Below are 16,287 nucleotides of genomic sequence, written 5' to 3' on the forward strand. Positions count from 1 at the left end.
TCGTGTTGCAAGCCATAATCATCGTGAGTAAAGAAGCTTCGAACAGACTAGTGTTGCCTTTGATCCTGGATGCACCGACAGCCTTACACTGCTTTGCTTGTCCTGCTGACTCAATACATGGCATTGCGGAGTTTGCTCACGGGCAAACACACTCTTACGGCTGTGCAGGATGTCGCGAGCGCTGGACAGGATTGGGAGCTGCGCTAGTGAACATGTGGAGACAATTCATCTCCGTCCTCTTTCCTGGGGATAATCACAGTAACCATCTACCTCGTGTGCATCTCTACTCTGCACATCACGACACCCTCCCTGCTTTCCGTGCAATCATTCAATCTTACGGACGCAGGCACGGTTCCGGTGACCGTTGGTATGCCTGTGGTAAACAACTCGTGAGTTTTCGGTCGTTCGTCTTCGTGCGCCTTGTAACTAGGACCATCCAGGGCATCTTCACAATCTCAAACACAATTATGGGGACAGGCGGCCTCGTTCCTCACGTACGGCAACACCAATATACAATATTTGTCGACTATAGGGCTCGCCAACAGTACGATATACGACACCATCCGCCCTGGAGGTGGCCTAGTCGAAGTCACCGTGAATGCAACTACCGCGAATGTTACCTGCGGATGCATACCAAACGCAACAGCCATACTAGTGTCGGACTATCTACTGATGGTGGACGCTGTATATGGCCGTTATCACTTCACTGTTTACACGGACCCTGGGGTAAGATACACAAATCGTGATGGATCGTAATTATCGCTGATGAAGCCTGGGGATTTGTTGAACAGATCTCAAGGATGGGCCCGGGGCTGGCCTGGTGTACGTGACAATGCTCAATACAACTTGACGGCACCGTGAACGAGACAGCCTTGTCTGTACCTATGTGCGTATCGTATATATAAATTTCATTGGCAAAGCCGAACATTCGGCCAGGGACGCAGTGCGCTATTTTTGACGACTCTGAATGTGACTGATGACGAAGAGCAGGCGATCTCGACTGTCAAAGGCAGGTGCTACATATCGCACGCAGGGAGTATTGAATCTCACTGATATGTAAGGGAACTACAATGGATCTTCCAGCTTACCTCTTCAGCTCCTAGGATGCACCTTAGGGTGGACAAAAGGAGTCGTTGTGGTTGATGGCGCCACAAGGCAACCTGCCGCATCGCTCAGTGGCACAAATTTCGACTTAGATAACCGACCTTCGATACGTACTACATGGGAGCCTGATTTAACGACCGATTCGACGCAGGTTGATGACTCCGATTCGGTACGCACTCTGACGTTTCACTTTGCAACTGCACTGAACCATGGAAGTGGGCTCTATGTTGTTCTATTCTGGGTCCGACTCAGTATTCATCGAGGGGCTAGGCCCGCTAGGGAGCCTAATGCCGATTTCCTCCGAGTCGATATCCTATCAAGAGGCACTTTGGCCGTTCCGTAGGTACATGGACAATGGACAGCGGCAAAACTCATGTCTCGCAGATACTTAGAAGAAGTGCTCGGACTTGCAACTTTCAACGGGACGCATGCAGTCAGATTGACGGCATTCGAGGCGGCTTTGAGTGAGTGTCTCTTTCATCGTGCAGCATACATCCGAACGGGCTGCTCATGACGTGTAGGCAAGATGACAGCTGTTACATATTGGTCTGGTACGAGGCCTCATGCTGGTGTGGATTACGAACCGACTAACGCAAGACATCTATCCCTTACTAGCCGCACATTTGGTGGACCCAAGCAGCCAAGCAGACCCTTGACGATCTCTTCGGCACCGCCAGGGGTTCATAGTATGTTCATCTCAATGTGAGTGGCTCATCGTGTTCATAGCTCTCTACGTGATATGCAACATTATGACAATCGGGCATACCAGATCAATGTCATACAAGTCAGTAACCCTCACGATGTTACATTACTGCATCATTCACGCCGCATTCAGGTCGCGGTCGGCCTCGGAGCCTCGAGCAAATGTTGATAATTACGATGATTCTAGCTCTGAGAACTGCAAGAAGTCACCGCTTGTCGACGAATTCGTCCCATGCACATCATCTGGCTCGTCACAACGAACCGACACTGAACCAAAGAATAGCGGGGATAGAGGTACCATCCACGGAGCTTCTAAGGGCAGCGGGATGACGGATCTGGGATCCTTCAGTCAGCCCGACGTACTCACGGAGACGGAGTACGACAAGTCGGAGCAATGGCAGGACGGTGACTCGCATATGTTGAGTCAGAGTCAGGGAAGGCACAGGGAGAACTGGGTGTATACAGCCGTACGTGATGCGTGAAGGTCATGGGCCGGCCGTGCACGCGCTAAATATATGCATCTGCATAGTAGCCCGGTACGGCACAGTACGGACGCGCGCGCACCGCGAATGAACTATGTTGAAGGACCTCAGGGTCGTCCATTGCGAGGTAGAAAAATCACTCGAAGGCAATATTAGACCATTGTTATGATTTCTTCTGATTTAAACGAGGAATCAGGTCCTAGCTTCCAGAACACCGTTCTCAGATGATCCCTCCACATACTCCCCATACCACCTCCGCTCGCGTCTATATCACTGCGGCCTATCTTCCTCTGCACTATGAGGCTCGGAACGACGGAGAAGCTTTCAGCTTGCCACTGAGGATGAGCCACGACAGTGCTTGATCGAGAGCCCGCGAGTATGCGAAGGGCGTGTGTCGGAGGTACAACAGCAGCCGGCGTGCACCCGTTCGTGTCAGCGCGTACGCATGAGTGCATTTCGGCGCGAAGGAAGGGTGGAGAGTGGTGCGAGAGTCGATGGGCCGGGTGAATGGTCTTTGGGGTTTGACACGGCAGGGTAGTAGCTCTCGTTCGACCAGCAATGCCCTTCGACAGATGCGGTGAGCGTGCTGTCGAAGGCAACGGTGACTTGGAAACATACCTAAGAATACGATATCCCAGTCCGTAGGCAATAGATCCCAGACTTCGCGCAGCTTCGCATGGATATCGCGCTCCATGTCAATATCATCTTCGAGTATGAGCGACACAGCGTCCACGTCCGAGGGATTTTCATGCGGCAGGACAGCCTCGTCCATTAGACGAACATCTGCGACGCGCCGTATGACTTTGAGGTGCGAATGCCAGCATGCCACCTTTGCAGGTGTCAGCAGCATATAGCCAGGGATACCAAGTTCGAACGGAGGACCATTGACGTAGTTGTTGCTGGCGCAGGTCATAGGTGCTGGGGAAGGTAAGGGCTCGCGTTGGGCCTGCGCGTTCGAAGAGACAAGAGACAGTCCAGGATAGGCAGCAGCGATACCGTCGGAGTCGGTTTCTGTCAACAGAGCAGCGCCAGTGGTATCGAGTACGGTAGACGGAGGACGAAGCGACCAGTAGTCCGAGTCGGACAGACCGAGAGGAGAAACAGAGTGTGCCATGGTGTTCACTGACGACGCGTCGGGCCACTCGAACGTGCGTCGAAGACTCCCATGGCGATGTCTTCCTCCGTCCTTGCGCGCCGCTCTTGAATGTGCGCGTATATGTTGCCGATCGTGTCCGCCTCGGATTCAATGGCACCACGTAGGTCCATCGCAGACCAAGGCTTTGTCTTAGTCGTTCCATGGATGTCCGGCGGTCAGCCCGACGCGGGAGCGACAAGACGTAGATGTTCGAGGCTATGCCCAGAGTTTCATTTCCAGGAGAAGAGTAGGAGGTATGGATAACGTCGTCTTCATCGGGTCTGACTTCGGGATGTTCTTGATGCGAATTGCCAGGATGGGTTGGAAATGTCCGCAGTTGCCCGCCGTCTTCCACAACAAATGATGCCATATCATGCAGCAGCATACTTGGGCTTAATTTGAAGCTGAGAGGACCGACCCGACGAAAGTCCAGACAGAGAGCGACAGGCCGATGAAAGCAGCACAGAGCATCAAGACGCGGCGTCGAGGGAGAGGAGCCATCATGCAAGACGTGAGCCAAAGTTTCGCGCACTGAGACTCGTAGACGTTGTGTGATCAAGCCTGCAGTCAGAGGAGTGTAAAAGGATCGACGAGGACGAGGCCGAGGAGGAGGTGGAGAAGGAGGAGGGGCGGGAGGCGAGTGTACTTCACGGTGCTGGCATACAAGGTTTGGTCAAGTCAAACCTTATTTAAATAACCTAACGGCCACCAAGCACCTGTATCCCGGGCAGTCAACACGTACGCACGTCTTTTCCAGTGCTTCAGATTACTTACGCTCTGCGGGACATGACAGGTCATGCAGAACGTTGTTCTTTCCGTCGGCAGGTCGACCTCGAGCCCCGAAACAGGCGATACCGCCGCTGCGCGCTCCTTCCCCAGGACCAAGACCACAGCGCACGACGAGAATGCTGATGGAGCTACACACGATGAAGGTGGCATTTCGCAAGGCGAAGATGATGCTGTGCGAGGCATAGGCCCGGGCGATGTTGTGCGAGACGAAGACGATGCCGCGCACGATGAAGCACGAGCACTCGCCACCGACATATCCGATCGCATTTCTATTGAAATCTACGAGAATGTCTTCGAACACATGGACCAGTCCACGCTGGCCACTGCTGCATTGGTTTCCCGGGCATGGTATCCTCGCGCCACTTCCTGCCTCTATTACACCGTCGTCATCGCATCGCGCGCGAGCTATGACTTGCTGGTCCAGCAGCTACGCACGTCGCCCCGTGTCCAGCGATGGCTACAGTCCACACATGAAGTGGCGCTCGGGTACGATCCGTACGAAATAGCCCTCGGATACGGGTTGAACGAAGTAACGTTTGGGTACGGGTCGAACCATTCCGAGGGTATCTCCTTCTGGACGCCTTCCCTCTGGTCTTCAGCCATGCATGTCCTGCCCTGCAGGTGCTCGACATCGGCCACATTCTACGCCCCAACATGCATCCGATTTTCCATCTTGCCCTGCGTCAGCTCCAGCACATCGTGTCGTTACGTCTGCATGATGTCGAACTGAGCAACAGTACCCAGCTGCAGCGGATTGTCTGTGCGTTCATGTGTTGGAGGAGCTTGTTTTGGACGATGTGCTACTCAAACCACAGCTACCCAGTGCTAGGCTGCAAGATGACCGTTTCCGGGGCCCCCAGTGCAACCTTCGGCTCAAGCGACTCCGAGTCGAAGCGTACTCCGACAACATAAAGGCGTTCGAACGGATGGCCAATTGGCTTGTATGCTCGGGGATCTGTAGCTCTCTGGTCCAACTGGTGACGGTCTTCCATGGCGAGGACACGGACCTTGCTACCGAGCATGTCAATCGGCTCCTCGAGACAACGGGTCACTCTCTGACCTCTTTCTACTGTCAAAGCTACCTGAATCTACGCCGTAAGTAGCCTCCCGATTCCGTATGCTGTGTTGATCACTGCTAAGCCCAGATCATTCACCAGATCGTTCCCCTTGCAACTTAGTGCATAACACGGCCTTACGCCACTTGACATTAAGGCTGAATGTCGACCCCTACCAGCGCCAGAGGACTCGGACTGGGCACAAGCAGCAAGCGAGCTTCGTGGGGCCTTTTCCACGATCCGAAGTTACCAGCTCAAGCATATCGCAATCCACTTCAGATTCGAGCTGACCGGCCCTCTGGACCAGGAGAACTTTAGCCAGTCTTGCAAGAAGCTCGAAGCCGACTCGCAAAGCCTGTACAATGTCGTGGTCGGGCCATACTTCGACGCATTGACGGACGTCAAGATTGAGATGCAGGTTGTGTATCATCCCGATGAGCATAGCATGGAGTTAGCGCACGACTTCGCCAGAGCGGTGGCCCCTTTGTTACGGCGAATGTTCATGCCGTGGCATGATCGTGGTTTATTAGCCAATGTCACCTACGCGACGAGTCAGTACTAGTCGGTCGTGGTCCTGAAGGGTCTTCGGTCTGAAACAGACAGCATCCGTGCGTGTTCCACTCATTTTCGGCCTTCCCACCAGACACTGACTTAATTTGCGACGACCCGGAGCAGGATCGTGCCTTGTATACACTTCATCAACTGTTGCAACCGTGAACACAATCGTGTACGAATCATTGACCTCATGCTCACCGGTGTTTAGTCGAGGTGCCTCAGATCCTTCGGACCCCTCCCCATCGGTCTTCGGCTCCCCACATATTTGATACCATGGACCACAGTTGGAGGGATAAGTGGCATGGCCATAACTATATCTAGTCGCACAGTATGTCCTTACAAGCTCTCAACCGTGTTCGTACATGGACTGTGTCGATGGATAAGTACGTTTATTATATTCGACACTCTACATCGTCGTCGGACCTCACTGGCAGACCCGAAGACAGAGTCAAGCCTGGAAGGTGGGCGAGACAGATGTGACAGGACGCATGTTCGAGATGTAGCGGAATCAAGCTCATGAGGGTGAGAGGGCAACACGACTAATAGCTGTGTACCAACTTGAATGGATTCAAGACGCGCCGCTCACAATTCGCTCACGTGATCGCGTATGTTCCTCAATCGTCGATCATCCTCAGATCTGACTTGCCGCAAATCCATTCACTTCCTGCACATGCTGTAATTGCCAGACGGCCGATTGTAGGTTTCTTCCGACGACCATTAACCTTGCAAAATAGGCCGCTTAGCGAGTCGCGTAACTAGGTGTAGCTACCATGAATGAGGCTCATTTCGAGTCTATCCTTGGAAGACTTTCAAGGGACCCGAGATCGGTGAGCATTCATATTTTCGTCCAATTTTCTTACTGTACACGCCCCTGCTTTTCTTTGTCGACGTCCGCTGACAGGGTCTTTAGGTGCTCTCTGCGGCTCGCAGGCGTTCGCCTGCAGAAAGCATAGTCATCGCCAACAGCTGGGAACCACAGCAAGGCTACATAACCGCCGACGAGGCCCTTGATCTTTTCCTTTCTTTTCTGAAGGAGGGCGAGGTTCCAAACAATGCGAGTCCCAGCACGACGTTCTGTGACACTGCCAATATAGCCTTTACCGGACTCCTGGGCATTAGCAAGGTCGCGCTAGCCCTGGACGATCCAAGGCTCCTGCGGCGCGTTGCCGACGCTTGGAGCGCGATCTTCAAGTGGAGTGTCTTCATTTTCTCGACGAGGATTGAGGGCCTTAGCAAGAACGACATGCGGAGGAAGAACGCGATCGATATTCTTTCCGCTGCGTGGTACGCACTGTGTGCCAGGGATCCGATCCGGGAGATGATGGTCGCGACGCCTATGTCAATCGAGATCGCGACGAGGTTATGGCTCGAAGAGGATGGCGGTCCGCCCACTCGTATAAACGCACCAGCCGGTACATGCCTTCTCGGTAACTTGTTGAAGAACGCGAAGAAGGAGCAATTGGATCGGGTCCTGAAGATGGCTGGGGGCAAAGCGGCCGAGATCGCGAAGCTATCGCTCTCCCGTCTCAAGACGACTCTGAAAGCGAGCCCGGTCAACGGGACCTACCTTACAATGTACCTCGACTTCATCAACTCACTATCGCGCGAGCCAGAACACCCGTTGCGCCACGCCCTCTTGGGTGCGAATGTCATATGGATCGTCACAAGCGCGCTCACCACTATCTCCATACAAGTGAACCTGGGGAGAGATCCCGCCTTCCTCGACGCTATGGTTGCCGCCTTGGGATACATAACGAACTGCCTCGACTCCACGGATGGTTTCACATGGGTCTCGCAGTCCATAGGGGCGGGCCTGCTGACGTCCTTCGTCGACTGCAGCCCGCATTTCTCTAAGCTGGATCCGGAGGACCTCGACATGGTGCTCCGCCTCGTGAAGAACATCCTTCCTCGTTACGCTGTGTATCGTTCCGTGCTGGAGGCCATGAATGCACCGATGCGCAAGATTGACAAGGGCCACAGAGGGATCGAGTGCGAAACAGCGTTGCGAAGGACGCGTGGATACCTTTCTTCGGCTTCTGCGCCGATAGGATGGAGTTGCTACATCATGCTGAAGCTATGAAAGGCAAATACATCACCTGCGATAACGTAAGGTACTGGCACATACCCATATTGCGGCTACTTACAGATGCTAATCTGTTTGTTTAGTGTCAGAAATTGGCACAAGAGAAGAGGTCCGGAGATGCTCAGCATGCCTCAATACGTTCTACTGTTCCCAGTATGTGCTAATGATGTAGCTCGGAGCTCCCTCATACGTCCACGTAGGTATGCCAAGCCGTCGCGTGGAAGAGGGCGACCACAAGAACGTCTGCAAGATGAAGCAGCGAGAGAGGACCGGTGCGTTTCTTTCCAAGGCTCTTCAACTTGCACTGACACTCCGAAGAGGGGAAAGCGAGCAGGATTGAAGCGCGACCTCGCCTTCTTCCACAACATCTCCATGTACGAGCACGCAAGAACATCGTGAAGCTCAGCAGGCAAGCAGAACAGGAGCACCCCGGAAAATACGCTCCCATCTAGTCGTCTGCATCGACTACTGCGTCTTTCCGGTCACCTACGGCCTCACCCCATCGAGCAATACGACACAGGCCCGCACTCGGGGTCCACGAACGCGCAGGCCCGGAACGAGGCCATGATAGACAAGGTCAAGATCACCCGGGGAAGTACACCTGATCGAAGCGCGGATAGCCAACGGGCAGGGCATGCAAGCCATCCTGACCCTCGCGACGGGGAAACTTTGGGAATGGGACCCGAAGGACTACCAGCGGCAGAAGCTCATTGATTCGCAGTTCATCCTGCGCCAGCTCGTATCTCGGTTCGAGGAGCACCTTCCTGATTCTCAGAAGTCGCCGATCTTGACCGACCCTATCCGGACGGATTTCCCGGACGACATGTTGATGGCGCTTCAGGACATGTCGGATACAGGGGAATTCATGGACGAAGATGATGACTTTGACTAGTGGCCGTTCCGTTGGCGGGTAAGGTGGTCTATATCTGGAAGGAATTCTGTTTACATATTTCATTGGCCTGAACAGCGTTGCGGATGGTCCTAAGTATGAACGTCGGTGGTTACGTATCCTGCAGACTCTCGGTGGCCTGTAGTAACATCACTAGGATCTTGCGGCTCTCAGATCTCAGGTCTCACCTATGCTTGTATATCCTTGAATTTCTCCCAGATTCTTTGTATCGCTAGCCTTCGTTGTCTTTCCACCCAAATTTTAATCTGCAACAAGCATCTCAGGTCCGCATTCCGGGTGTAGCCCGAATGTTTGTGCAGGGTTCGTGACAATAGCGACAGAATTCGCAGCATCACTGAGACATGCGATGGAGAGCAAAATGCGTAAGCATGCGAAGAACATGATACTATGTAACATAGTGATGTACAAGTCCGAAGGAGAGCTCCGCATCAAGCATACTGTCAATGAGTCTGTCAGCCTACGACGAACAGGATAACGAACAAGAACAATTACTCACCCTGGTAAACGTGCCCATAGTCATAATGTCTCTTTCCTGCCATTCGGCTCGTACAGCGACTTAACCGCCTGACTCATCGTCGCCTTCCGCTTCACCTCCTCCTCCGCGAGACTCTGCGTAACAGCTCTACTGGCCGCAGCGATGCTCGGGTTCGTGCTGGGCATGGGTGATGTCTGCTTCTTTTTCTTCTTCTCCACCGGCTTGTTGCCCGCACCCTCCGCGTCCTCGGCCTTCGCTTTCCGCTTCTTGCCCTTCATCTTCGGTGGCTCCGCTGCCCGCCGCCGCTCCAAGGCTTCACGCATCTTTTCCTCCTCATCTGAGGGCGGGTTGAGCATGATCACGTCGGTCGTTCGGTCGTACTTGGCTCCGCACTGGGGGCACATGTCGAGCTGCTTGCCGTCGTCGTTTGCCCTTCTCCTTGCCCTTCGCGTCGGCGTCGGCATTGCCATGGGAACAGAACCCGTGACTGCCTTCAATCCGGACAGAGAGAAGACACAGCCGCATGTAAAGAGGTAGACAAAGGGCTGCGAGCCGTTCATCTCCTTGTAGTTCAGAGGACACATGAAGGATGCCCGGTCTGCGCTGTCAGACACCGGCGACTTGCTCGTGTTACGGGTGAGCTTGAGCGCTGTCAAATCCTACAACGATGTTTAGCCAGTGTGCCACAGCGACAGCGTACCCTGCACACCTTTCTTGACCTGATATGTCCGCATATCTCTTCGCCGTCCCCATAAGCGTTCCTGTCCAATAGATACTCTATCACCGCATCTTTGTTATACAGCTTGCCTAGTGGACAGGAGGCTATCGGCTCTTCCAGCGGGCGCTGCAATTCGGTATGAGTCTGACTGTGGAACAAAGTCGAGAGTCCGTGGAGACGTGCCTTGGATATTGCACAAAAGAACCATCTCGCTCGTGTCTGGTTAGCTTTGTCTGGCTGCTCTGCCTGAGATACAGGAGTCAGAGTTGTCGTTAGCAAGCAATAACGTGAGCGACAGTACCTTAGCTTTGTTCTTGACCAGGTCTCGACGGTCAGGGATACTTCCTCCATCATTACCCATGGTAATGCAGCGATTAGGTGATGAAGAAGTGAAGCAAGTTGAACTGGAGGAGGGAGAACGGGGCGGACAGCAAGGTCGAGCTCTGGTCGACGGGGGCTGGTTTGTGAAGCCGACGGGGCAGAGACAAGGCGGCTGCTGGAGTGATCGAGTCCGAGTCGCCACCGGCGTTCAGTACGCCCTCGGCATTCGCCGGCACCGCTATGGTTGTCGCACGTGCCGCCTTGTTCCGCCGCATGGGGTTCAGCCACAGACGCGATGTGCAGGTTTCCCGTCCCCCCTCTCCCTCTCATTCACCCAGGCAGCGTCATGCTGCAGGAACTTACTCATATGGACCGCATTACTCAACTGCAAGATGAGATTCAGCAGGTGCGGCTGTAACCTTACTGTACACTCGCTCGCGCGTGGCGGAACTGCTGACTTGCGGACGGTCGTGTTGCGGCTGGTAGCTCCTTACGATCATGTCAAACAGCATCGCATACCTCACCTCCCGTGCCAACTTCTCACAAGTCAGCCAGGACGTCCCCGTCACAAAACAGCGGAAAGCCGACAAGTTCGACCCGCCCGAGGTCCTCGAAGGTTGTCCCTGAGCCCTCGCTGTGCCGCTCGCCGCACTCACGCTCGGACTGTGTTCAGCGAACAAGCGGGAACTCGTGAATGACCTTGTCGTGAAAGCTAAGCAGGTCGACTATCTGATTCAGTCCCTACCGGAACCGGAAGCCGAGGAGGTGCAGGTAAGCCGTGTGCTTGAAGTCTAGGACTTTCGACGTGCTCATGCTTGATATCTATTGTCGTACCAGGCTACTCGCCTCCAGGAACTAGAGAACGAGATGGCAGAAGCAAATGCGGAGTATGCCCAAGCCGTGGCCCGTGCCAGTGCGTCCCCTATTCAACTTCGGACCCAAACGACTGAACCGTGGTTTATGCATGCACAGAGAGCTTATATGAACAAGTCTCAACCGTTCTGCGCACAATGCTAGACGACGTCGACTTGCCCGACGACTCGGACCTCGGCTGAATATCAAGTTCCGCGTCGCATCCCTGCCTAGAGGGCAGTGCGCCAGCATGGCCCTCATACGCCGAACGTACCATCCCCACCGTGGCCAGTCATCCCATCTGACCGTACTTTGGGCGAAACTCGACCGACCGACCGACGCCAGGGTGTGTAGGGAGGAGCTTGAGGAATTGTGCTCCATATGCCCTTCATCAGAAACGGCAACTGATTGTCGTCATATATATACATCCGTGCAGGGGCAAGTGCACGTCGCACGTTGCTCCTACTTACTTACATACCAAGGGATACGACGCGACGTGGCAATTTTGGCCGCGCGATCGCCGTGCAATACAGTTGTTCGCAACAGACGCGACGAGTGCTTACGCAGACAATGAATCGTCCAGCTGGACCGCCGTGACGCGTTGGTGTTGAAGCGACACCGGCTCTCCTGCATCCTCCCATATGATTGTGCACGAATCCTTGCGGACAGACTCGGGCTACAATCACAGGCAAGCTGGATATTGCATGATTGGACTGGCCCGCATCGTCACGCTCGCCCTCCTTGCAGAAAGTCGGATCCACGGGGAGAAACGTTCCCGGAACGGGGAACGCGGAACGCGGAACATCACGCACCGTGACGACGTGTGACACCTTCGTTTATAGTGCTGCCACTCTCCTGCGGTTGCATTATAGTAATCTATAGTAATTGACCGTTCGGATCTTTATACATAGTGGTTCGTAGTAATCACAATGTCTTGTGGGCCATTGTTTGGTTGTTAGGTCACAACGCACTACGCAGTGGATGTGGTTAGCCAATTAAGGGTATTTCCTGATATGGAGAATATGCCCAATCAGGCAATGCTCGCTGGGCCACATTGGATCACGTGCTGAGTGCTGTCCCCGCCAGTGAGTATGAACCTGTATGAACGTCAAGTTATTAATAGCTTGTGATTGATCTATGGCAGTGAAAATACACCTACTGGTATTCAGTAGTCTATACTCTGCTGATGCTAGCACGATTGGGTTTTTGCAGCTTTATGTGTGACAGAGTCGGGACTCGGTGTATTAGTAAGCATTCTAGTAAGTATCTAAGTCCGTACTATTGACTTCCGGGTTTGGCAATTCGTGCTTATGACATAGGCCACTACATACGCTTTGCCCTCTGTCACTATGTGACCAGCGTTCCTAGGGGCGTTCCGCAGAGGCGTTCCCGGAACGCGTTCCGGGAACGTATCTCCCAGTCGATCGGACGTTCTCCCTCCTTGGCGCGGACCGATGGTAGTAGCGCAGTGACTTGGTCAAGTGATGCCATTGCCAATGGCTAGGCTGGGTCTGTACTCGCGCGACCGAGTCTTGAGCCCAAATATGCATGAGCACTGTACAGCGTAGTAAACACTCTGAGAGAATGTGCAGTGTATACCAGAAGTGTGCGAGACCCAGCGTGGTAGCCATACATCTCAGCCTGAGGCAGCGCGGGAAGCAGCAATGAGCAGGCGCGAAGGCAAGGTCGGGCGATGTGCGTGCAATACAGTGCCCGCGCATTCGCACATGATTTCCCATCCCGGACATGACAAGCAGCTGAGCTCGCCCGGTGCACACGGCCCTCCCATCCTTCCACTCTACTCCCACCATCCTCCGCGTTCTTGCATTGACCGTACACAATGGCCGACCGTCTTGCGCAAGTCTCTGGGCACCTCACGAACACGTACGGGCGCGGTCTCCTAGTGGGCGAGGTCGCGATCATCACGGGTGAGTTATCTGCTGAGACTCCGAGTCTTGGGAACCTTCGCTGCGCGGCTGCTTCAACGCGTTGACGTCGGTGAAACGTCTATGAGCAGTGAGCTAACAATGGATTTACTACACAGGTGCTGCACAAGTGCGTATGCAAAAAGGATAAAGCGCTCGCAGCTATCTAAGCACAGACACTTAGGGAATTGGCCGCAGCGCTGCTCTGTTGTTCGCAAAGGAGGGTGCGAAGGTCGTCGTATCAGAGTGCGTTCCAGTTCCAATCCTTCCGTGAATCTGTCGAATTCTCACAGGCGGTCGGATTGCTTTCATCCCCCATACACATCACGTGACGTCATACTTGTAGTTTGGACGAGAAGAAAGCCCAGGTCGTCGTCGACGAGATCAAGGCGGCTGGCGGGGATGCCCTCGCAGTCGGTGGGGACGTCGGTGCGGAGGACTTCCCACAGAAGGTCCTGGAAGCCACCATCAAGTACGTTCTGATTCGCATTACGGCCGCACCTCGCACGCTAACACATTGTATTCACAGGAAGTACGGCAAGCTCAACCACATCGTGAACAATGCGGGATTCACCTTCGATCGCATGCTGCACACAACTCCGGACGACGCGTTCGACATCATCATTAAGGTGCACGTCCGAGCGCCATTCAGACTCGTCCGCGCTGCTGCTCCGTACATGCGTATCAAGGTCAGTTGGCAGCGTGTCCTCAATGCCCCTCATCTCTCACCTATGCGAACGCACTCTAGGGTAACACTGAGAATCGTCTATCATCAACGTCTCGTCTGTTTCCGGTCTGCACGGGAGCGTCGGTCAAATCAACTATGCGGCTGCGAAGTCGGGCGTCATCGGCATGACAAGACCATCTGCAAGGAATGGGGGTTGTTCGGCGTCCGCGCCAACACCGTCGCCTTTGGCTTCGTCCAGACGCGGTACGCCATCGTCAGCGATGTGATTCTCCGGGCCGTGTGTACTGAGACCGGGTATGGCAGGTTGACCCAGGCGAAGGAGGAAGGCGCGAGCATCGAGATTGACGGGAAGAAAGTCGCGCTCGGTATCCCGAAGGCACAGAGCGCGGGTGCAGGGACGTCGGCAATCCCTTTGGGGCGCGCCGCGACACCGGATGAGGCTGCTGCTGCGATGCTCTTGTGAGTGTCTTGATGACCCTGTGCCCTCATCAGACATTGATCAATCATGCGTCTAGCCTTGCATCCCCGCTGGCTTCCTATGTCTCTGGCCACACGCTCGAAGTCACCGGTGGGCAGGGTATCTAAATACGACTTGTTGCAAATTTGTTGTGTTGTTAGCCGCACTGTGTACTTACTCGGACTCCAGCGCATCGTGACAATATCTACAGAGGTCTCGGAGATCTTCTCGGGAGGAGTATTGCGCTGATCGCAAACGCAACACGATCGCAGTTGGCCGAAGCACGGCCGAAAACTGAATGACGGGGGCTTCGCGTCGCTTGGGAGGAGGATGTAACTGGTCTGGGATGGACTGGAAGATCATCATCTCGCTCGAAGGGGAAATTCTCCGATGCGGACGCAGTCGGCGATTTTTCCTCCCACACAGAGGCCAGCTGGTGAGAACGCTGGTGTCGCGAAGGGCCATGCAGGGTAGCAGTGGTAAGCCCTCCAATCCCAGAACGGGCCGCAACTGTGACGAGGATCACACATTCCGTTCCGAGCGCGGATGGAAAGGTGCGGCGGAAGCTCCCCAGCTGGGGCCGCTCCCGCGGGGCAGGCTCGGCACACGACTCGGCGTGTACTGAGAGCGAGAAATATAAGACGAGATGCGGCGTTGTGGGAAGGGTTCCCCTCCTCCTCTGAACATCGATCCCCCTTTGGTCCGTCGATGCGCCCGGATCCGTACATGCCTCCGGACAGAACCTTATATCCAGCTTGTATCCTGGAAGATGATGCCGACGCGGATGCTGCTCGTTCGGCGCGCCTGCAGCGCTCCGCTCGTGTGCTTGGAGGCCGGACGCCTTGCCTTCTCGGCCGCTGTGCTTCGACGTCTTGAGATCCATGCCGGTCGAACACTCAGCGTATGTGCGTCCATGCAATAAATTCCCGAGGCTCCGTGTCCAAGGACGCAAGACACCCCGACAGCTGCTTGCAACTCAAGCCGTGCTATTCGCCCAGACGGTCCACAGGCACACTACTAGCTGCTAGTAGCGCGCTACGGGGCACTGATGCGCGACCCCGAGCTATCATCCTAGCCTCCGCGCGACGTCGATCAACTAGCGGCGGGGAATTTAACTAGACGTACGCACCCCTGGTTGAGAACCGTTTAACCCAAGTTCACCCGCTAAAATAGCTCGTTCTGCCTCTTGGGGGCGGGGCGCGGAAACCCCGCATTCCAACCGGGACGACTCTAACTCGGTCAGAAGGCCGGGTAAAACAGTACTTAAGGGACATCATGGCTCGGGCAGGAGACTCGCGCCGCACAGTGGACGGATGGTTGCACGGTAAGCATAGATTATCCTGGATATCGAATATGGCCGGGCCCTGATTAAGTGCGGTATAGGTGTAGCATAATACGGGTGACTGACGACGCAGAAAGCAAGTTAACGGTAAGTAATAACTAACGGGCACGCAGAGCACGAAAACATCGCAGCGACAGCCAACCGTGGTCTGAGCGTCCGGTTCCGACAACAACGCATCCTTCCTACCCCGCGTCGGCGTCGCTCCGACAGGCACGGCCAGAGTTGACCCCGCATTGGCGTGCCCGGCCTTGGTATACAGGCTCCGGCGCGCCAGTACCAGCTGCACGCGGGTATGATCCCGGTGAAGTGCAAGCACGGATGCTGTCACAGCATGATTTCTCGGATCTAAAGGGATAGGGGGATGACGTGAGTTGGCAGAGGGACCGCGTGTGAACGAAAAGCGCACATTGTTGCTGATGATTGTGCTGGAGGCGGGAAGGGCGGGGCGGAGCGGAGCGCGGGGGCGGACGTTGTAAGAGGGTGTGAACGCGAGCACGAGGCATCGAGCCGAAGTGCGACAGTTCGTTGGACGAGGAGTTGCCCGTTCCGTGGTGTCCACATAGCGTAGTAGCGCACGAGTGAATAGACGCGTGTGATCGAATCAATCGAGTTCCGAATTGGGTTTGCAGTTGCATGGATCCAGCAGGAAAGAGACAATGATGAGTTGACGATGACCAAAGACAGTTATGGGAGA

The 16,287-nt window shown here is 54.7% G+C and overlaps 6 protein-coding genes across 6 annotated transcripts; 4 read left to right on the plus strand and 2 right to left on the minus strand.

Annotated features, from left to right (window-relative positions):
* Positions 1–69: 69 nt before the first annotated feature.
* B0H18DRAFT_1024786 (uncharacterized protein) lies at positions 70–2,288 on the plus strand (the record flags this gene model as incomplete). The annotated part of the gene is made up of 16 exons (XM_048029721.1): positions 70–130; positions 221–389; positions 441–726; positions 800–826; positions 867–890; positions 937–1,009; positions 1,062–1,273; positions 1,321–1,345; positions 1,375–1,447; positions 1,489–1,568; positions 1,626–1,655; positions 1,720–1,730; positions 1,753–1,790; positions 1,894–1,970; positions 1,994–2,100; positions 2,124–2,288. 16 exons carry the CDS (start codon positions 70–72, stop codon positions 2,286–2,288), a joined length of 1,458 nt encoding a protein of 485 aa, XP_047890096.1.
* B0H18DRAFT_1024791 (uncharacterized protein) lies at positions 2,186–3,447 on the minus strand (the record flags this gene model as incomplete). Its single annotated transcript, XM_048029722.1, has 6 exons — positions 2,186–2,273; positions 2,339–2,434; positions 2,481–2,491; positions 2,530–2,609; positions 2,639–2,800; positions 2,903–3,447. Coding segments are annotated over 4 exons (798 nt in total), but the record flags the coding sequence as incomplete, so codon positions are not given.
* A 772-nt stretch (positions 3,448–4,219) lies between these two features.
* B0H18DRAFT_1122042 (uncharacterized protein) lies at positions 4,220–8,797 on the plus strand (the record flags this gene model as incomplete). Its single annotated transcript, XM_048034447.1, has 11 exons — positions 4,220–4,752; positions 4,812–4,968; positions 5,028–5,307; positions 5,447–5,685; positions 6,733–7,811; positions 7,871–7,928; positions 7,995–8,058; positions 8,106–8,177; positions 8,224–8,279; positions 8,323–8,481; positions 8,537–8,797. The coding sequence occupies 11 exons, from the start codon at positions 4,220–4,222 to the stop codon at positions 8,795–8,797; spliced, it is 2,958 nt and encodes a 985-aa protein (XP_047890098.1).
* Positions 8,798–9,259: 462 nt separating this feature from the next.
* B0H18DRAFT_1193180 (Rtf2 RING-finger-domain-containing protein) lies at positions 9,260–10,369 on the minus strand (the record flags this gene model as incomplete). Its single annotated transcript, XM_048036058.1, has 3 exons — positions 9,260–9,949; positions 10,000–10,254; positions 10,310–10,369. The coding sequence occupies 3 exons, from the start codon at positions 10,367–10,369 to the stop codon at positions 9,332–9,334; spliced, it is 933 nt and encodes a 310-aa protein (XP_047890099.1). The 3' UTR covers positions 9,260–9,331.
* A 141-nt stretch (positions 10,370–10,510) lies between these two features.
* Positions 10,511–11,722, plus strand: B0H18DRAFT_1024808 (uncharacterized protein). Its single transcript, XM_048029723.1, has 6 exons — positions 10,511–10,607; positions 10,633–10,735; positions 10,816–10,945; positions 11,003–11,100; positions 11,167–11,242; positions 11,302–11,722. The coding sequence occupies exons 1-6, from the start codon at positions 10,570–10,572 to the stop codon at positions 11,382–11,384; spliced, it is 528 nt and encodes a 175-aa protein (XP_047890100.1). The 5' UTR covers positions 10,511–10,569; the 3' UTR covers positions 11,385–11,722.
* Positions 11,723–12,909: 1,187 nt separating this feature from the next.
* B0H18DRAFT_1024814 (uncharacterized protein) lies at positions 12,910–14,576 on the plus strand. The gene is made up of 8 exons (XM_048029724.1): positions 12,910–13,113; positions 13,305–13,352; positions 13,453–13,578; positions 13,636–13,799; positions 13,867–13,949; positions 13,979–14,037; positions 14,098–14,253; positions 14,310–14,576. Exons 1-8 carry the CDS (start codon positions 13,022–13,024, stop codon positions 14,377–14,379), a joined length of 798 nt encoding a protein of 265 aa, XP_047890101.1. The 5' UTR covers positions 12,910–13,021; the 3' UTR covers positions 14,380–14,576.
* The last annotated feature ends 1,711 nt before the right edge of the window (positions 14,577–16,287 follow it).

This window comes from Fomitopsis serialis (assembly GCF_022376445.1).
Source record: "Fomitopsis serialis strain Sig1Antser10 chromosome Unknown B0H18scaffold_70, whole genome shotgun sequence".
NCBI lineage: Eukaryota > Fungi > Basidiomycota > Agaricomycetes > Polyporales > Fomitopsidaceae > Fomitopsis > Fomitopsis serialis.